General features: G+C 44.8%; 1 protein-coding gene across 1 annotated transcript in view; it reads right to left on the reverse strand.

The window, feature by feature from the left end:
* Positions 1 to 8229: 8229 nt before the first annotated feature.
* The window catches only part of SLC6A5 (solute carrier family 6 member 5), a 51577-nt gene continuing 38386 nt past the window's right edge, over positions 8230 to 21420 (reverse strand). The window contains exons 14-16 of the mRNA XM_029915557.1: positions 15099 to 15199; positions 10679 to 10846; positions 8230 to 8490 (exon numbers count right to left, since the gene is read on the reverse strand). Coding sequence (XP_029771417.1) covers positions 8335 to 8490; positions 10679 to 10846; positions 15099 to 15199 — 425 coding nt within the window. The 3' untranslated portion in view covers positions 8230 to 8334. The remainder of the gene's footprint in view (positions 8491 to 10678; positions 10847 to 15098; positions 15200 to 21420) is intronic.

Below are 21420 nucleotides of genomic sequence, written 5' to 3' on the forward strand. Positions count from 1 at the left end.
CACCTCAAGACGCAGGGTGTATAGAATTGTGAAACACTCCCAGGAAGGTAAGGACTGAGAGGGAGTGCACATCAGGACTATCGTGGGCTTGTGCTTAGCGGTGCTCTCCACTTTTGAGCGGGAGAGGCAGAGTGAGTATTTTATTGAATATGGTCTGTGTCAAAGCTCTCAGCCAAGAAAGATCAAATTCATGCTACCTCAGAAGGTAGGGCCCAAAGCCCTCTCTGTGCATCTGTCCACAACTCAGCCATGGGATGGACATACTGGGCAAGTCATGCAAAGGAGTATCCCTCGTAAATAAGATTCCCTCAGCCTCCACTAACTGAAAGGAGAAGGCATGAGGAGACAAAGAGTGAGATAGAACTATCCGGGCTGTCCTGAGACACCTGCCATGGATTCTGAGACTTTGCCAAGAGCCAGCCAACTGACACGGTAGCACTCAGCAGGGCAAGAGTCTCCAGGACCCTCCTCCAGCCCCACCGCCATGTCTGTTCCTACTGGTTCATGCCATCTCCATGCTGATTGCTCTACCTTTTAAATGTAACCCCAGGTGGCCCCAGTCATATGAGTCAGGAAGGAGAGTGCCTGCTAAAGACCCCCTTTTATCTCTAGAGTTATGACCTGGTTGGTTTTGGTGTCTTGGAGTTCACATCTGACTTTTTGAAAAGGCTGGTTTCTTGCAAAAATCAAACCAGTGTTCTTGCCTCAGGTTCCTCCCCGCTCTAATCCATCCTTAACACAGAGACCGGTCAGTATTCCAAATGCACAAATCTGACTCTAACAGTAAATATCCGACATTCATCTACAGTGTTACATTTTCACATACAAACTTGGCTTAAATCCTCACAACAACTGTGTGAAATGGGTATGAATGTTGCAATTTTACAAGAGAGAGAACTGAGACAATGTGAATAAGGCAAGGAGCTGGCACTCGACTCCAAGACAATGCTTTGTCTCCGGGATCAGAGCTGCCTCTGCCAGGAAATCTCTCTCCATGATTCAACAACCTTCCTTGGCTCCCAGTGGCCTGTCAGATAGCATCTGGGCTCTTTGTGCTGGCACTGAAGGAACTTGACTGTGCCTGAAATACAGTTTCTGCCTTAGTTCTCACTTCCCACAAGCACATACTATACCTTGCAGCTTCACCCATCACTCTTTCTTGAAATGGTCTGTCTTATGCCCATGCCATCACTTATGTGCTTTTATCCACCTAGAGAGCTCATCTTAATACTTTCCTCATGGTCAACATCCTGTCCAGATCCCTAGTTGATGAAATCCTGCCTAATCCCCTCAGCCAGAAGGAATTTCCTCCTCTATACCCCCTTGATATGTTCTTATCCTAAATCCTTTCATGGCAGTTGGTACTTTCTGCTGTGTATTATGGCACCGTGTATGGCCACATGTGTAAAGCCCCACTCAGTAACCTGGAGGGAAGATCTTACTCAGTTTTCTTGCACATTGTTACACCGAGCTCAGTTTCCTGTACAAAGCCAATACTCAATATTTGCTCATTCAGTTTAAAAAAAAATGCATTACTGAGTATCTACTATGTGTCACAAGCTCTTAGGTACTAGAAACATAAATAATTAAGACCCTGAGTAGAGTGTAAAAGTAAATTAATGAGTGAATGGATCAATCAATAACAAAAATGTGAGTTCATTTCAATGTGGATCCACACTATAGTCTAGTCATTATTTTCTTCTAATCCTACAAGTCTGGAGAAGTTTCCCAGAAAACAGGAATGGAGCTGTGTTAAATGACTCGCAATATCACAATTCTCATAAAACTACAGTTTAAAGTAAAACACAAGAAAAGACTACCCCAGGGGCACCTGGGTGGCTCAGTCAGTTAAGTGTCCGGCTTTGGCTCAGGTCATGATCTCACATTCGTGGGTTCGAGCCCCGTGTTGGGCTCTGTGCTGACAGCTAGCTCAGAGCCTAGAACCTGCTTCAGATTCTGTGTCTCCCTCTCTCGCTGACCCTCTGCTGTTCATTCTGTCTCTCTCTGTCTCTCAAAAATAAATAAAAAAACATTTTTTAAAAAGTTGAAAAAAGAAAAGACTACCCCAAACCACACGTAATCTGTCTCACATGCTAGAATGTGTAAAACAGAGAAATAAATCCAATCTTTGAAAAGTTCAGGTACTTTAGAAATAAACTGGAGGAGTTTCCTGTTGTAAACAGCCCCCCTCACGAATCTTCTGGACATTGACTACTCATCCCACATGGATCTCTTTGCAAATCCAGTTCCCACAAGACAGACTTTGTAGAACTTGTGTATCACAAATGCTGCAACGAATGCTCCTGTAACTCTTTGCCTCTGGATTCTGAATCTCCAGTCCGGGAGAGACCTCTAGAGAGAAAGGGGAAGGAAGCATCAGCAAAAGCAGAGGGCTAGCAAAGGAGTGAGCTCCATGAGAGAACGGCTGCCAAGGCCAGGGGACAAATAGCTGTGAAACAAATGGGAACAATAAGACAGATTGGACAGAGGAAGACCGAAGAGTTGTAAGGGCAAACGCCACATCAGCTCCTCCCAGGCAGAGCCCTGCCCCACCCTGCAGCCCAGAGTAGATCCGTCCGGCCATGGATGCCTTAGTTCTGGGCTGCCCACGTTTTGTCACTGTCCCCATTTAGGGAAAGACTGTGTAAAAGGGGGTATAAAAATATAGCAGAATACATCTAAGTAAAATTCTAAGGTTTCTGGGATCTTTTGAAATATTCCCAAGAAATACTACAAGGTTACCATTCAGAGTGGTAACAGGGACAGGTGAAATAAACTTGAACATGAGCTCATCATTACTGAAACTGAATAACACGGACACCGGAGTTCATGACTCCATAGTCCCCACCTTTACGTATGCTTAAGAATTTTCAAAAGAAAACACAACTGAGCTACGTGGTTTCAGGAAGGGAATCTAGAATGACAAGCCACCACCAAACTCTGATCCTACCGGGCACTCTTCTTCATCTCTCAAGATGAGGTCTCACAGTGAATTTGGTACCTGCCACCTGGTCTGTCTGCTGAAATGCACGGTTATGGACAAGCCTGAGTGTGGGTGTCAATCTCACTACATAGGACAGACACGTATGCTCTTGGCAGGTTTTCAGAGTCAGCTTTGAGGCCATTTCTTTCCCCCTACAGGTGGTGCAGCTCTGCCCCATAGCCTGCAACAGAGAAGCTGAGGACGGAGGCCAAGCATGGCTGTGCTGCAGTCACTTGAGGACCCAGTCAAGCTTCTGGGATGGCAGGATCAGACAGGAATGCCCAGCCATCAGTCCCTGCACATGACCCAGGAACTCAGGGCCCATCTCCAGGAGGGAACACGGGGGCTCCACCCACTTTTAAGGGAGGAATGGACTTTATTAAATGGGAATAATCTTTCTACTGGGCTCTGAGCTCCTTGAGATCTGGGACTGTTCTATTTTATATTCTGTTTTGCCTGGGGTCTCACTCAATGCAGAAGCTACATAAATGTTTGCTGAATTGAAATAAAGTTGAAGACCGACTAAATGGTCATTCAAATACATCCAAGGATTTAACTCACCCAGGCCCTCTGTTCAGGTTCACTCAGATTCTCTCGCTCCCTCTCTCTCCTTCCCTACGACGGGTAATTAATAATTCAGCAAACAATAGTGTATTCTGATGGTTAAGAATATAACAATTTAATTGATATTTGTTTCTGCAGCAGTGCAATATCTCATTTTCCCGGGAGGGCAGTTTTCTATTTCTGTTCCAGATTTTCCCCAATAAAACAGATCAATCCTGGGGATACCTGAAGGCCATTTGTTAAGAAAGAAAAAATGCGGGTAATGGGTTTGTAATAAACACAATATTATAATCATCATGTTTTAAACACTGACATTTATTTAGGGTTTTGTGAACTCATACATTATTAAGATAAATTCTAATTTATATCAGTATATAATAGGCAAATATATAATACAATAAATTGCATTTGTAGACATAAATACAAAATTTGAGGTAGGGCCTCAAGAATAATAACTTTTTAAATGAATAACACACAGTATACAATATGTACTCTGTAAGATATATATATGATGCATCATTTGTAACATAATATATTTTCTTCATGTACAGTTAATGAAAAAATATAAGGACCTGATTAGGGAAACATATCTTTCTTCATAGGCAACAGTACCACATAAGATGCCTGCATTTAGGGCATTAGCCAAGTACGCAATTTCAGAATAAACCTATCCCATGATAGGTCCATCATAAAGTGCCAAAAAAAACCAAAAGACCAAACAGTTCCTAGTCAATTACTAAGTATCATCCTAACAATAAAATACACCTATAAGGCAAATGGCTACCTGAAGATGTATTTAATCCATGGCAGGCAAATCAAACCTCTGCTCTCAGAGATGATTCATGCCCAATCTGAAAATGCTTTCTCTTTGGCTGCAGGCTGCTCAGAGGTGATCCAAGCCAAGACCACAATTCAAAATTACTTGGCCTTTCTGTACAGCTGAAGCAAACTCTAGGAAAGAAGGGGAGCTTTGCTTTTAGAAATCCCAGGGACACGTTGTGGAGAAATCACTATCGAGATGAGACTCACCGACACCTCTGCTCCCAGCCTGGAAATCTCATGCATGACACACCCAGTGTGAGACAGAGGAAACGTTCCTTCGCTGGCCTTGGCCTTCAGTGCCCACAAGACAACCTGCCACACAGCATGCTCTTGCTGAAATCACTGCCTCAAAGACGAGTGTCACAACCCCAAATCCAGGTACGGCAGCAGCAGTGTGATCTTGCCATCACGCATACAGTGAGCAACAGTTATTGTGCAAGTCTCTGGGAAGAGGACGATGACTGACGGCCAAGGGAACAAAGAGGAAAGAAACATTTAAATTTTAGGCATGGGGAGACCATGCTGACAGGTGAAGGTTGTCGGGCAGCACTGAGGCACGTGTAGATAACAGAATAAGAACTTAGTTAAGGAAAACCCAACTCTAATGCAGTGTTAGCGTAAAGACAACCCAAGTCTTATCCATTAAAGATCATTGTGTTAAATTCTTTTTAAAGTGCTGCTCACTGAAATACAAGTTGATTACATTTCTTACACATTGAAAACACATTGGAAACTTCAAAGACGGGGAGGTGGAGATTTTGCACTGACCACAGCTTTCATGCAACAAATGAATATAAAAGAAACAAACAAAACAAAACCAGATTGGACACATCTGTGCATGACAAACACACAGCCCTAAAGAGATTAAAAGTTACTAATATGCAGGACAAATACTTGCATAAGAAGCCACGACACCAATAGTTAAGAAATATACATTTTTTTCTCCTTTAAGGATATTACAAGGTTACTGCTTTTAACATATGGCTTTTTTTTTTTTTTTTTTTTGCTCTGAATGGGTTTCTGGCATTTGTCGGTGTTAGGAAATTATCTCACAAGTGGAAAATACCTCACCATTCTGCACAGTTAAACCAATGAAAGTTTTTCCTCAGGGAGTTGGTTTTCAACTCCGTTTGAAGAATGCTTGAGGAGCAGTTTATGACAACGCCATTCATTTTCTCCCGCCCAACTGACTGTGGAAGAAAACACATAGCATGGAAACATCCACCTGGTGAGCATCCCGGCCAAGTGCGCAGGAGATGTGGCAAAGCGGGATACGTGATGATGAATCAGCTCAGATGCTGAACACCTCTCTGCCAGGGAAAGCCTCGAAGTTGAACATGGCTAGAGAAATAGGTAAAAACGGAGTTTACAAAGTCACCGTTTCCAGATAAGTTCTGAACCTTTCACCTCTAAGCAAATTTTACATGAAATTTGGAAACTGTAGGTAAAAGGAAAAACACTCTGGCTGTCCAGGGAATAGCTACTGGGTCTCAGCTCGGACAAATCTGGATGAACACAAATGTAGCTGCCTCCCACGGTAACACGCACAGCAGAATGCAGCCAGCAAGGAAGTCTCTGTCCTTACAAGTCAGCTTTCAGTTCATATGAGATGAACCTGGCAGCAGCCATCCGGGCTCCCCCGCTTCTTTTAATCACGACAGCAATAATTAGCAGAAATTGGGTTGGCATCCAGCATCACACTCCAGTGTTAGCCAAGAGGCGAGAGAGGGGTGCCAAAATCATTCGCCCTGACACAAACGCACCAGTCTCATGAGAGAATGCTAATTGTTTTCAGCGCTTTTCTTCAGTCTTCAAATTGGAAAAGCTAGAGATAATTTCCAAACCTAAGTTTTTCCTCCCTGTCTCTCCCACTCCACCAATTATCACCTGGAGAGGCTAATTTTGGTACCACTGTGTGAAATCTGCTCCAGGAATGGGGGCTTCTCATCAATATGGCTTTCTTGGGGAGACCAGTGTCCATGGTGAGTCACATGGGGGCATGTGAGGCCGCAGCTCAGATTTTTAACGCTGTGTCTCAGGGAAGCTCAGTTTAGTCTCTGATAGATTCTTCTAGTAAGTTCTAGCTTTGGGAGAGAGGCAGAAAAGGAGAACAAAGAGGGGACGAACAAAGAGGCACTGCAGACAAAAGAGATGAAAACATACAATTCAAAACCCATGTCTGTTTCCTTTTCTAAAGTTTCCACAAGCAGTTCTTGAAAACGGGAAAATCACGTCAGTGTTGGCAAATGACAATGATATTTGCCCTAGAAAAAGAAGAGCTTGGTAAAATGAGTTGAGATCTCTTTTTAAACAAATGAAGTCATTTAAAATAAAAACATGTCACATTAAGGTCTTTTGTTAGGGTTCACTGCTATTGAACAGGATGAAAATGTCACATCAATATACAAGATTTAAACTGAAAACTTTGCCTGAGACCCTGTGACATGAAGACAAACAAAAAGAACGTGATTGAAATGGTATCCCCTAAAGGAAACAATTTTAGATTCAGATATTATTACTGTGAGGAAAAAAAATCCAGACTGCACTAGTCTAAACTCACCATCTCTACATGATTCATAGGTATTTATAAGGACAGGAAACACCACTACACATACACACTACATGAACACATATCACATTTAAAAATTTCATATATGCATGTTCAGGATATAAGCAGATAATAAAGGTCACGGCTCCGCCAGTCTCTGCAGACGTATGATTCCCTCTCATTGCAGCAATGTTATGAGTATTGTGAACTGGGAACTCTTAAAATTGAATCGGCTAAATGTAGTCTTAAAAGCTATAGTCTTAATTGGCTCACTTGCTACTTACCTAAGCTGTATTTATCAGAAATTTCTGTAAATACAGTGGCCTAAAATGTACTACCAACACAGTGAATATCATGGCTGTTTTCTATTAAACTCTCCATTTCTTTGATTTCTCAATGACCACAGCTGGCATTTACTGTGAATGAAAAAGAGTAAAAATTGAGAAGTATTCTGTCTTGTAAGAGGTTGTGTCTTATATAGAGAAAATATACAGACAGAACTAGGGCAAGTCTTGTTTTCCCAGAGACTGAAAGACCAGGTATCTACAGCTCATAGAAAGACATTTTGAGAAGAGGAAACATGGAGTCATGACACGGAAACGTCGGCATTAAATGTCATGTGGAAACTAGACTGGGGCTCTACTGTGACCCTACAGAGGCAAGTTACAGGATGGCTTCTTGTGCGAGGCAGAGGAAATGACCAAGAGAATTCACAAATACAGTTACTTCAGGAAGAAAGAAAAAAGACAAGTGAAGGAAGAGAACCCTCCACTGAGATTCGCAGCGTGCAGAGTCAAGTCTCGGAGTTCTTGGTACACTTGAGACAGTTGGTCCCAATGAAGGAAAACAGGTGCCCAATTGTAAGTGGAAATTTACAACCAGACGCCTCAGTGGTGTCCACAGCCACTGGCTTGTCTTGTCCTAAAATGTCTTCAGACCACTGCTGACCCTCTAAAGATAGCCTCCTAAACTTTCTGCGTCTGAATGAAATCACTGTGTTGTGCAGCTCAACAACACTATGGAGCCCAAACAACAGTCTTGTAGTTCTGCCATTTTATATATATAAGCCCCCGTGGCACCACCAAGGACAGCCGCCCTACCGACCGGGTCGCATACCTACTTGTGACTTCACGGAAAGTGCTCACCTAGTTGATCCGCTCCTGCCAGCTCAAGCCTGTGCTTCCTACCCCTCTGGACACTGACTCCACGGACACAGGCAACCTGCCTCAAGTGGTCTGTCTAGCTCTTCGCTACAGCATGCGACACCACGTCCTACTTTTCTATATAACCACTCTCATGCATGGACATGAACCAAGATGTGAGGAGAGAGAAGACCGTGAGAAGAAAGCCGGGGAACACATTAGGGGAGGCAGAGAGGAAAATCAGGATCAAGTCTGGGCCATCCCATGCCATTGGACTAGCACTGGGTACCCAGTTCCAAATCCTTCACTGGCAGTTTGAGTCCCAGGGAGGAGGTTCCCAAGGGGTCGATCATGTTCTTGTAGCGCTCCCCGCGGTGCTGAGCTAAGAATGGGCCCCAGTCTGGCTGCGGCGAGCACACCAACTTCAGCCTCTGCAGAGAAGCCAAAGACACACAATGTCAGAGAAGTAACACATTTTCCTCCCCTAGGCACTCCCCTACTATCCCCAAACTGCCTGTGACCACCTCTGCAGGACCCTTCCTTAAGCCAAGAGGTCCCCTACCAGGAGAAGCCTGGGAATAAGCCATAGACACCTTAGGAAGATAGCCCTCTTAGTTAACGAAGCCACGGACGTTCAAAAAGAGGCTTGGCTTGGCTCACTTGAAATTATTTACATCGCCCTGCAAGCAATATACCAATTGCTCAGAGTTTGCCTTGCGCAAGATTAACAGAGGATAAAGGGCCCAGATTTTAATTATACATTTTTTCCTTCCAAATGAAGAGAATTCGCAAGCCTCTCTCTCCACTGCCAGACGCGGTCTGCAAAGGACATGTGCTCAATTACTTTTGCTCCATAGTCCCAACAGTAGGTTGTTACATCAAAATAATTGGATTTTGTTTAGCATATTTCCCCAAAGTATATAAACGGCCAGGAAGAAAAACCCGCAACCCCAAAGACACATTGCCAAGAGTGAGCAAAGATTTTAATTATCTGTTGACAAAAATATATGCTTCTGACTTGATTCAGCAATGCGGGTTCTTGTGGGTGAGCCAGAAACAATGGGACTGTCTCTAATGCTTCAACTGAACGTTTGACAGAAAATATAATTTGATGGGAACATTTTCTAGTAAAAGGGAAGAAAACATATTTCAGACTCCATAAGGGGGAACAATTATATGTTTATTACCTATTAAAGTGAAGCTATTTCTTATAGCTGTTAGTTTAATCTCCCCTTAATCATCAGTTTGCAACCCTTGCGTCCCAAATCAACCACAATAAATTATAGAGCCAACTCATCAGTTTGGGGAATTTCATCGGTGGCGTAAGATAAAAGTAGCAGGACTACACTAGCTTCTGTTGACAGGGAATGAGGTTTCTGGGTCAGTTGGTGGGAGGCTCATCTGGGGCAAGAGGGAGACATCCCTGAGGGTAAAGGGGTCCAGAGTCATTTACCTCAGGGGATAGCAGACAATTTCCTGAGGATGCAAACTGGAACACCACTTCAGTAAGGAGGCTCCTACATTTCCTCTGTCAACTCTGCCTCCATCTTCAGTCCATTGAAAATCGGAGCCACCCCCTCCGAGATATCCCCAGACCTCTCCTCCTTTTCTCAATCTGACCCGGAGCAAAAGCCTGGATCCCTGTGCTTCGCTGCCCTCTATTGGCAGGTGTTTCTTCGCCTTGGTCTATCCCAAGGTCTCTGAAACCCGAGTGTGCATCAGAATCACCTGGAGGGCTGATTCAACTGCAGTCTGGGTCCCCTTTCCCCACCGCTGGCTCAGCGGAGCCCGCTGGAACCCATCCATCCACGTTTCCAACAAGCTCCCAGGCGGTGCTGATGCTGAGTCCCTGGGCCAAACCCTGAGGAGCACTGGTCTGGGCCAAAAGGCCCAACCTCTGAACTTTCAAGACAGAGGCAGTGCTGATCTATCCCTAGCACACCTGAGCCAGTGACTTGTCATAAATAACAAAAGCCTGCCCACACTTCGCCAGTGGCAGTGCCTTCCCATCCACCCTGGAGTCAGGGTGGCGATTTTTGTTTTCTTTAGAAATGAGGAAAGTATCCAGCAAGGGATTAATTAACAAAGGCAAGTCTCATTTCACACCGGCCATGCCCTGGACCTTTCATTACATTGTGTGGGGATGATGGCGTGTTCATGAGCTTGGACCCATCCGCCATCCTAATACCGGTACAACAGGAAGGGGTAGTGATTTAAAGTGTAATGGGAATAGATGTTCGGAGGGAGAAGACTTAGAGATGCACATCAGGAAAGGGGGAATCTGCTGTGTGGCTGAAAAGCAAACACTGGAAGTAAACTGTGGGTAAGGGGGGGGAGGGGAAACTCCAGGAAAGAGGAGATACGATCACTTATTCCCAGAGCTGCCACTGCACTGAGGAATAGTGTAATAGCTTGGCCTGCGGATTGGCTGAGCCTCTCCATTAGAGGAATAATGCATAATAAAAATGGGTTTAATAGAAACGGTGGCAACTGTGATCACTTAATCACCAAGTCTCCCCGGAGAATAAGTTTACCGAATCTGTTGTTTTTTAATGCACGGAGCTTTGAGAGCTTCTCCCTTGGGAGGGGATGGCAGGGGAAAGGAACTGACGGAATTACCTCAATAAATCTGCCGGGGGCCAGATGCATTTTTATCACAAACATAATTGGGATCCAGATAACTGAACAGGCGAGCATTAGCCATCCAAGTACCATGGACCAGTTAGGGTAGCGGTAAGAGCCGTAGGTCATGGGTTCCCACTGGTAAAAGCTGAAGCAAAGGATAAACTAGGAAGAAAAGAGAAACACATGTGTTAGGCTGGTGATGCAAGAAGTAGTCCTTCCTAACAGCCAGCTATTGCGCCCCTGCCATCAGTTTGCTGCTTTCCCTTCTATGATCTCATGTTACATCCATATCAACCCCGAGAGAGAGGTATTATTAATAACCCATTTTGCAAATGAAGAAGCTGAATTTCAGAGAGATGAAGATGACACACACTTAGCCATCTGAGTTTGCCATCTCCTAACACACACACACAGAGGCTGTGAAGACAGTTTTATGGCTATACATCAAGGTGACTGATGTGTGGAGCTGGGCGTTTTTAAGGGGTGGTCTGTATTTTCTATAGTGGATAACCAAGCTTTAGTTACAAGAAATGAATCCATTGAATGTATGCATTTTAGTATTTTTTTTAATGAGTTGATGGGGCGCCTGGGTGGCTCAGTCATTTAAATGTCCTCCTTCGGCTTAGGTCATGATCTCCTGGTTTGTGAGTTCGAACCCCACATTGGGCTCTGTGCTGACAGCCCAGAGCCTGGAGGCTGCTTCAGATTCTGTATATCCCTCACTTTCCCCCCATTTCCCCTGCTCATTCTCTGTCTCTCTCTCAAAAATGAATCAAAATTTAAAAAAATAAAAATTGGGGTGGCTGGGTGACTCAGTCATTTAAGTGTCTGATTTAGGCTCAGGTCATGATCTCATGGTTTGTGATTTCGAGCCCCACGTCGGGCTCTATGCTGGCAGGTCAGAACCTGGAGCCTGCTTCTGGTTCCGTGTCTCCCTCTCTCTCTGCCTCTCCCCTTCTCACACTCTGTCTCTCTCTAAAAAAAAAAATTAAAATTAAAACAATAAATAAATGAGTTGACTCTACTTTGCCTTCTCCTTGAATGGGAACGGCCAATATCCAGGCACTGCCTTTGAAGCTGGCAGAGTGAGACCTCGAGTGGTCGGCGAGCAGTGACTGAGCAGGAAGCTGAGTCCTATAACCAAGCATGGGGCACAGAACAGGTGCACAGCCCACTCTCTGCTGACTCGGGTGAACAGGCCTTGTCACCCAGCAGGGGGCCAAGAGCCCAGAGGCCAGCAGGCTAGTCTCAGCGCTACCTCTGTCTAACAAAGGGGCCTTCATGTCTCGGACTTCTCTGCTATAAAATGGGTATATTTCACACCATGTACACAAAACACAGGGGTTTTGGGGGAACAATGGTCCGGTCTTTACTCAAAAGTCCCCTCTCAATTTGAAGAGAGGTAATGATTTCTTTTCTGTCCATTATCTCCATCACTGCATACTTTGGCTGGCAGGAGCAATGGGAACCCTCTGAGAGCAGGTTTGGAGCAGCTGAAAAGGAACAACGGAGCACATGTGGGAACAAGGGAACTAGAAGAGAGGCACCGGAAAACACAGAACAGGGGTCCTAACTGTTCTTGCCAAGCCTTTGAGGAGCACTGCCCTGAGATACAGCATTTTTGCCCGTGTTCATCCCACCAATAGCAGCAGCCTAGAAAAATGTACCTAATAATGGTGACATAAGTCCTGCCTCCCCCCTCCACACCTCTCATTCTATCTTAAGCAGCAAAATAATGGCCCAAGAATAATTGGAGGGAATTATGTCAGGAAAGATGATATATGGAAGTGTTTTGGAAAAGCATGAGGCACTACACAAATGTAAGGCATATCTATATTATTGCCGCAAAGCCCAGGCTGCTGGACCAAGTGATTATTTCAACACAACAATAACTCAGTGTATTGATCTGAAGCAACATGGCCTGCAGATGGCTGTTGAAAACGCTGCTCCTACGGAAAGAGACCCCTTACTCTAGGCCCCTTTCTCAACGTTTGCCCCTCGGGTTATAAGCCTTATTAACCAGTCTATTGGAAGTATGGCCTAATGTACTTATGGTAAGTTACTCCATTTCATTTACTATATAAATAGCAATACAGCTGCTTATGTGTGCGCATAATTCAGTAACGTGATCTGACTATGTATACAATAATTGCCTGGGGAATATTTATAGGCCTATAAACCCGAGAAGGCACATATAAAAATGATCCATTTCATTTCAGAGATTCCGAAGTAATTTAAGCCCATAATCCCAATTCATTCGAGCATACTACAAATGTCCACTTCACAGAAGGGCAAATGGCAAAAAATAAGTGTTAGGCTTGGTCCTTTGGTCCCCTTTTCCAGTTGCACAAATTCCATAGCAAACCTTCGTGTGCACACCTGTCCTTGCCATTAATTCCCTCTGCCAAGCCAGCTTTGAGAAGCCCCTGCCCTCACATGAGCCCAGCCATGAAAGATGAGAATTTAACCACTGAGTCAGGCCCACCCTGACTTTTTGCTGACAGCAGCCAAGGAAGGAGAGAGGTCCATCAGCTGATGATGGATTTGACCACTTCTCCTTGTCCATCGCTCCCAAACACAGAAGGGGAATCTGGTTCAGGAGCTTTTCTGGGATCTCTACAGGTTTCTGGTGGGAGTTTCACAATTGAAATCAAGTGAAGCACAGCATAGTTGAGAGACTGCCTCAAAAACCACAGCAAGTCCCTAGAATTTCTTTTCCCTGACATTCGGCTCACAGGGATTAGAATTCTTTAATCCCAAACTGGCGAAACTCCCCTTAGAAGTGAAAGCATTGAGTTTCTAGAAATTTATTAGAGTGTGGGTTTGAAGCCTAGAAGCCCTGGATTCAAGGCTCAGCTCTGCCTCCTGAAAGTTGTGTGGCCTTAGTCAAGGCCTCAGTTCACACAGCTGTAAAATGGGAAGAGGAATCGCCCACCAAGCAGAGTGGTCGGAGGCTTTCAGGGGCAATATTTAGCAAGTGCCTTCCTCTAAACAGGCCTCCACAAACAGTGGTCCTGGTTCTTATATATATGTGGTATGTTTCTGCAAAATATAATAAAATTCTCTGAAGCTTAATTTCATACAAGACAGGAAGGAAAGGCAGGTCTTGATGTCACCCAAGAATAAACCATTATGTGGTGGTAACTGGGGGAAATGTTGTCAGGAGACACAGATAATGCCCCCAGGCAGGAGAGTCTCAACGTGTCCTGTCCTTTCTCCCCCACCAATTAACGGAAATCCTGAGCTCTTCATATACATTTCAGTCCTAAATTTAAGAAACTGGAAAATCCATTTAATTCCTTTCAATCCTCTGCCCCAAATCTGGTGGGACTTTTCCAGCAAATTACAGCCTCTAAAATGTGAGCACTGATGTGCGCCTGAGTCTGATGTCCATGTCAGTGCAGAGGGAGATAAAAGCTGAATGGTTTTTCTGTCTATACTTATGTCTTTTCAGAAATCAGTTGAGGTGTTTTGATTAAATTCACTCTGTGACAGTTAAAAAAAAAAAAGGAAATCTATATTTTCTTTACAATTTTACTTCATCCTGTCTGGTTTTCCTTTAGAGAGCCTGTGCCTAAGTAAAACAATGCTCTTAATCTGGTTTCTAGTGCCACCTGCTGGCTCTAACCAGAACTACAGCCAGCTTCCCACGGCCTTGCCAAGAGGACATCCATCACCAGCTAGAGAAGCGGGAGAAAGGCAAGGTCTGCTTCAATTACTGTGCTTGGAGGGTGAGTCAGGGCAAAGCCTTCAGCCTATATCACAATTAAGGAGGGGACAGGATGTATATGCAAGTCCCTATGCAGATTTACTGACACATGAAGGGCTCTGATCTTTAAGAAAATGAATGTCAGATGATCTCAAATGTTATCATCACACTTGAGGATAAGATTGTTCTCAAAAGAGAATAAAAGTGAACCATAATAGTCTAATTCATGCTACACTGGTTATAGAGCAGCTTCACTGAGTAGTGGTTAAGAGCAAGAGCTCTGGAGCCTTTCGGCTGGGTTTGAACCAGGAAGTGGTTGCTAACTATTAGGTGTGCAAGGCTAGGTAAGTCACATAACCTCTGCGTGTCAGTTTCCCCATCTGTAAAATGGGGCTGACTGTCACACCAACCCCATACGGCTGCTGTGAAGGAGAGATGAGGTGACACACATAAATGTCTTTCAACAGAGCGCAGACCAGGATTAGCACGAGGGAATTGTGATTGCAATCAGCTAACAGTACATGAGGAAGCGTTCCATAAGGGCGCTCCAAACTGCGCATGAGTCACTGCTAAGCACCTTCAGGTAATCCACTATACCTCTCTGAACCTCAGTCTCCTCTTCTGGAAGACAAGAATAATACACCTTGTTCAAACACCACATACACATGTGAGATCCAACTACACGACAAAGCGCACAATCCTTACCGTTAAAATGGTTGGAGTTACAAACGCCCAGCAGACTTTCCAGAAGATGTTTGGCTGGAATCCAATCATCATCTCTATGTCTTCACAGAATCTTTGCAAGCCTGCCGATTGACAAATGGAGACACTGTGAGGTGCAGTGGCACGGCGTTGGGGAGAGGGAGGGGTGAGGACAGGCTCTAGAGCCCCTCACGCAAGTAAGTGTCATTGGCCAGGGATGGCCCCCGCCTGGTGTCAGCACGACCCCTATTATGCAAGAAACCATCAGACAAATGATTCACTGCCAGGAAGATTAGGGCAAACTGAACATTTAAACAGATATTAAATAGACTCTGCAGTGAGGGTCAAAAATGTCATCCCATAATGACATCTAAGAAGCTCAGCTGCAGCCTAGCCCAGGTGTCTCAGCACTGCCACAGCCTGGCATATTCCCCCGTGTGGCTGTTCTCACAAACGGCCTTCTGTGCTTAGCAACAACTCCAGCAAAATCAATTACAGTCGTGGTCAATAAGCCTTGGGATTTATTGTGAGAGTCACTACATATCGGTTTTTGTCCCCACCCTCCCAAGGACACTCTTGCATGAATCCATTTATCTTCACTCTATGTAAGATGGCAACAGCCATTGCCCACTCGTCAGAGCTCAAAGGACTGCTATCCTGGTCACGGATCAACTTCGCTGAAGCATGAAGCAGAGGAGATGGTTCTCCGCATGGCCACACACAACTACCACCCCATGCACTCACGGCTCACCAAGATCGTTGAGCTACTCCTCTTGGAAGGAGGAACCACTGAGGAAGGCTTTTGAAAGGGACAGCTTCTCACATTGTTTCCTGAGCTTATCAGAAGCATGGCTTTCTCCCAAGCGTGGGTTGCCATGCTGATAGGTCAGGAAAGCTCCCCGAAGTCAAGCTCCGTCAGTCAGCAGCTCTGACCAGGGGCCCAGGGGCCTCAGTTTAAATCTCCCCATTCCTTCATCCTCTGGTCGTTTACATGAAAATTGGGTACCTTGCAGGTCAAGAGGGGCAGAAGGACTCCTCAGGGAAAGCCTCCGTTTCCACTATGGCCTTCTCCTTTCGGGAATAATCCCTTGCACGTCTTGAGACCTTACTGCCTGAAACATTGGCCACTTGTTTGTCGGGTTCCCAGGCTCTCCCAGCCCCCCCGGGGTTTCTGGGTCCTCTGCCCTTAGCCCCATGAGGAGCAGGGGAATTCGGTCTCTGGGGGCTCCCCTTCCAGTCCTCACTTGCTGTCTCTTACCCTTTGCCACCCCCTCCCTGTGTGTCACCCGTACAAGCTGCCTGCATCTGATCTGTGCCTCTGTCCCCACCTCAGCCCAGAGTCATCCTCTAGTCTTGTCCCCTCCATGCCTGCTCTGTGCTACACGGCAGCAGTAAAGAATAATGTAATACGTCTCCAGTATTCAGTAGTGTCCCTTGATCTGTGTCCTTCACTCTTCCCCGCTCTCTTTCCCCCTTCCTCTCCCCATGGTCCCCTGCCAGGTCTCTCCTGTTAGACCTATGAATGCAAGCATATGGTATCTATCCTTCTCTGCCTGACTTATTTCGCTGAATACTGGAGACGAACCATGGACTGAAGGGGGAGGGGGGGGGAGGGGGGATGGTCATGGTGGGGGGCACTTGTGGGGAGAAGCACTGGGTGTTATATGGAAACTAATTTGACAATAAACTATTATAAAAAAATAAATAAATAAGTATTGAATTTAAAAAAAGACATCAAGAAAATAGAAAGAAAGAAACAAATCTACAGGCATAAAATTGACAAAATAAATGAATTGATCAGTTCTTCCAAAGGTATAAATTATTACAACTCAATATGGAATAGATAATTTGAATAAATGCATAGCTATTAAGAAAATTGGACTGTTAACTTAAAAATCATAAATAAAAACAGATCTTCAAGCCAAAAAAAAAAGAATAATGTAATATGAAAAAGCAATCTCTTGCTGGGGTAGAAAGCAGACACTGGTATTCCTTCAGGGAACAAAATAATTCATCTCAACTTCTTTTTAAAAAATGACCCTGATAATGTTCTATATCTTAATCTGGATGCTGGTTACCTGGGGGTAAAAAATCCATTGAGCTGTACACTCAGTTACGTGTTCCTTCTTGTATACACAATGTTATACTTCAATATTAAAATTTACCCTCAAGAGTGCCACCATCCTCAAAATAATGGATCCAGACACCTTCCATGGCCCTCAGCTCTTGTTACTTGCTTCTACTCCATGCCAAGCCCAGACCCAGAATGCCAGCTAACCCTCATGATCCTGAATCGCCAGGCCCTGCTGGTAGCAGCCATCACGGAGGACAGCCCAGCCTGTGATTGGCTATAGAACAGCCTGCTCTGGGAACAGGGGGGAGAGTCACCAAAGGCAGCTGTTCTCAACTCACTCTGAACTTTGCAGGTGGCAGCTGGGCCTCCTGTTCTACCTTAAACCCTGGTCAGGGTCAGTCACAAATGTGGTACAAGGACAAGAGCACTGGGTAGAGAGTTGGGATCTAACAACTGGACGCCTGTTCTGTCTCTAAGTTATGGTGTGAACTTAGGAAAGGTGTTCTGTTTCTGAGCCTTTGCTGCTTTACTGGGCGGCCTGGAGAGGTCAACTCATGACACAAAGAGGCTCCAGGTTGCTCCCTTATATTCACAGGCAAGAACTTCATGCCGTGAGCAGTTGACCTGACCATCTTTGGATGTTATTTGTGCCTGTTATTCAAATGCCTTCAGATGAGTGACTCCTGGACCTACTCTCTGAGCATCAGTGAGGGGAGAGACTCAAAGGAAGAGAAGTCAAAGCTAAGGCCTAGAAAAATATACACAAGACACTGAAGGAAGGCTCGGTGTTTAAAAAAAAGATTCTAGAAGTTTCTGCTATCAATTTCAATTCTGTTACCAGATTGACAACCATTGTGAGTGCAGAGCCCAAAGCAGGACTTGATCTCAAGACTGTGAGATGGTGACCTAAGCTGAAACCAAGAATCCGATGCTTACCTGACTGAGCCACCCCATCACCAAGGCCTAATTCTTGATAAAAGAATTGCTCAAGGAGCCTGGGGCATATGCTGCACGATCTTGAGCCTGGAGGGGTGAGATAGGCTCCAAAAAGGATCTGAGCAACTGCTTTTTACTGAATTAACAGAAAAACAGCAGGAAAAAATAAAAGGTAAACTCATGGCTATTATTCTAGACTCAGAAAGAAGCAGGTTTGGGGCTAAGAAATTGGCCTCTACAAGTTCATGATAACCAACCAATCCTAAGCTGAAAAATAAAAAACTTGCTTCAAACAACCAATCACTTCCACCCACACAGCTTTGTGGCTCTGTCTTTCTAAACCACACCCTTGCCCTCGGTCTAAACGTGGTCTTCAGGGGGCTGCTCTCTCCCTCCTGTGCAGCCACAGCCAGCATCCTGGCACTCGTCCTGGGCCCTGCACTCAAAAGGGCGCTGCCCCTGGATTAATAGTCTTTGGCTGCCGTCTTGAAATGTTTAGTACATGTTTAATGAGGGCTTCCACATTTTCGTGTTGCACTAGGTCCCACAAATTAGGTCTCTGGTCCTGTGTGTACCTCAAATTATTCCTTTATAGTTATCATGAAAGCCCCATCTCTAAGAGCCAAAACCCTATGGGTTAGCTCATATTTTTCCCACTTTGGTTACCAATAAGCTCAACACTCACTAAATCTCAGTCTTTATTTTCTTTTATATCCATTTATCTCTGAGGTGCTACCTTTTTGTCTTTCCTGGCTGCTCTGGCCTTCCTTTACCTTTGGGCAGAAAAAGCTCTCCTGGCCAGGGATGTGCAGCTTAGTCCTGATCTTCTTCTCAATGTGAAGTGTAAAGTGGCCTTACTTTGCCTGGGAGCTAGCTGGCAAGTTGCCTGAATACCTCCCCATCTTCCTAAGAGCACACAGGGCATACAATAAGCACCTAATAAATACACATTTGTCTATGTGAGTTATTAATGCACTGAAGCCTCTTTCCTAATGTTTTCTCAGCTGCAGCAAATGTTGCTGGGGGGATTTGCACCCCGAACGAGAGGCAGAAGAGTGACATTTCAGTCAAAAGTGTTCTCATAAGTGAAGGTGGAGTCATGAGGAACAAGGAGGTGAGTCATGAGGAACAAAATTAATTTTGAATGTGGAGAGTTCTGGGGAGACCTGATTGGTTTTGTTTTGTACTACAGAAACCTCGATGAGTTTGGCCTGCAGGATGGGCAATAAGAATTGAAGAAGGACATATTCCATCATGTAAAAGCTGCTCTTTGGGTGTGAATCTAACATCCCTCATGAGGATGTGGAGAAAGACAATCTAGGGGGTGAGATATGAAACAAGTAACTGACCAAAGTGGAAAACAGAGCAAGATAATTTAACATGTTGCATCTTGGGGGAAACACACAATATAGAGCCTAGCAGACAGCAGGCAGGAGGCCTTTGTGACAGCAGTTCAGGCACAAGATCCCCAGACAGAAGGCTCCTGTACAGCTGGGCTCTAGGAGAATGCAGATCATTTTTTCCAAGTGACTCTACTTAGGTAAAAGTCTCTTAAAGGGATCGCACCTACACCTGACTCAGGGAGTTCCACTTTTCAACCTGGATCCCTCAAACCCAGATTTGGCCCTTTGAGGAATCCTGACTAGAGAACCTGAATCAGCTGTTTCAATCTAAAGATAAAACTTGCAAACTACACCCACCATATTTTAAGTGTTCAAATGACCTCCTCTGGAATCTTCAGTCTAGAGACTATTAGAACCAAAAAGAAAATACAAATCTCTGCCATTCACTTGCTTATTTTTTATAAATTCTGCAGCCAGGAAGGGAGAGCCCCACATCAGTCAGGTTCATTTTCATTCTTCAGAGGTCTGTGTTCAATGGTGTAAGGCCAACCTTGCATTCGTCTGGGCCTCATCAGCTCAGTAAAGAATGTACCACTTTCTGGAGTATAAATTATATATGTGTTCAAGTTTTTCCTTTCTTCTAAGATTCACTTCTAAAAATCCTATCCAGTTAAGTATCTGACTCTCGGTTTCAGCTTTAGTCATGATCTTATGATTTCGTGAGTTCAAGCCCTGCATCAGGCTAACAGTGCTTGGGATACTCCGTCTTTCTCTCCCTCTGTCCCTTCCCAACTCACACTGTCTCTGTCTCTCTCAAAATAAATAAATAAACTAAAAAAAAGTCTTAAAATTCTATCCAGGTCCATGGGGCGCCTAGGTGGCTCAGTCGGTTAAGCATCTGACTTCAGCTCAGGTCATGATCTCACAGTTCTTGGGTTTGAGCCACACATCAGGCTCTGTGCTGACAGTTTGGAGCCTGGAGCCTGCTTTGGATTCTGTGTCTTCCTCTCTCTGACCCTCCTCCACTCATGTTCTGCTCTCTCTCTCAAAAATAAAGTAAAAATATTAAAAAGAACTTTTTAAAACTCTATCCAGGTCCAAATCAGATGTTCATACCCACTCCCTGTGCTCATGCTGACAGAGTCGGCCTGGTTCTGGAGGCTGCTGAGCACTAGCTCCCTCAGAGTCCAGACAATTTTCTCAATGGTCCCAGAAAATTAGCACAGCCCAGGGATTAAAGCACTCAGGGTTTATTTTTCCTTAAGAACCAAGAAATCTACTATCAGATTTATAATGGGAAGGAGGCACAATTTCACCCTAAACACAGAAAATTTTAAAGGCCTCTATTTTAGTGATGTATGAAATCCATACTAGGCAGCCCTGTTTTATAGAATCGATTTGTTCAAGTGTGCCTTTTGTGGCAGTTGGCAGCAAGGACACAGAGAGTGGAGGAGGTCGAGACAGCTATCTGCACTTGGTCCAAGGTTGCATATGAAGTGCCATCCTGCCTCTGCCAACAGGCCACCAGGAGGGGCTAAGTCTCCAAAAGAGGGCCTCGGGGGTTTCTTGCCTTTCTGTAGCAAAACCTTTGGTGTCTGGACAGAGAGCTAAGATCCACCGTGGCAGATTGACTGGGTTCCTGGCCGTGTCTGCTCAGGTAGAAGGCTCTCTGATGCTTGAGCCTGACTCCACCGCCGGTCCTCAATCAACCTTCACCGCCAACAGCAGGCTGTCTTTCAGCTCAAAGCGCTGGCCCCATTTCTCTGGCCAGCAGAAACTAAACTCCCCCTGCAATGGGGATGTGATTTCCAGACTGAGACAAATGTCCCTTCCACCAGCACCCAAATGACTGTAGTATCTTCCTGTTTCTGGGGCACCCAGGTTTTACACCCAGGAGGTTTCCTTTTTGCATCTTGATCATCACCACCACCCCTCCATTTTAATGAAGTTTTCAGGAAAGCAAGAAGCTATT

This window comes from Suricata suricatta, chromosome 11 (assembly GCF_006229205.1).
Source record: "Suricata suricatta isolate VVHF042 chromosome 11, meerkat_22Aug2017_6uvM2_HiC, whole genome shotgun sequence".
Taxonomy (NCBI): domain Eukaryota; kingdom Metazoa; phylum Chordata; class Mammalia; order Carnivora; family Herpestidae; genus Suricata; species Suricata suricatta.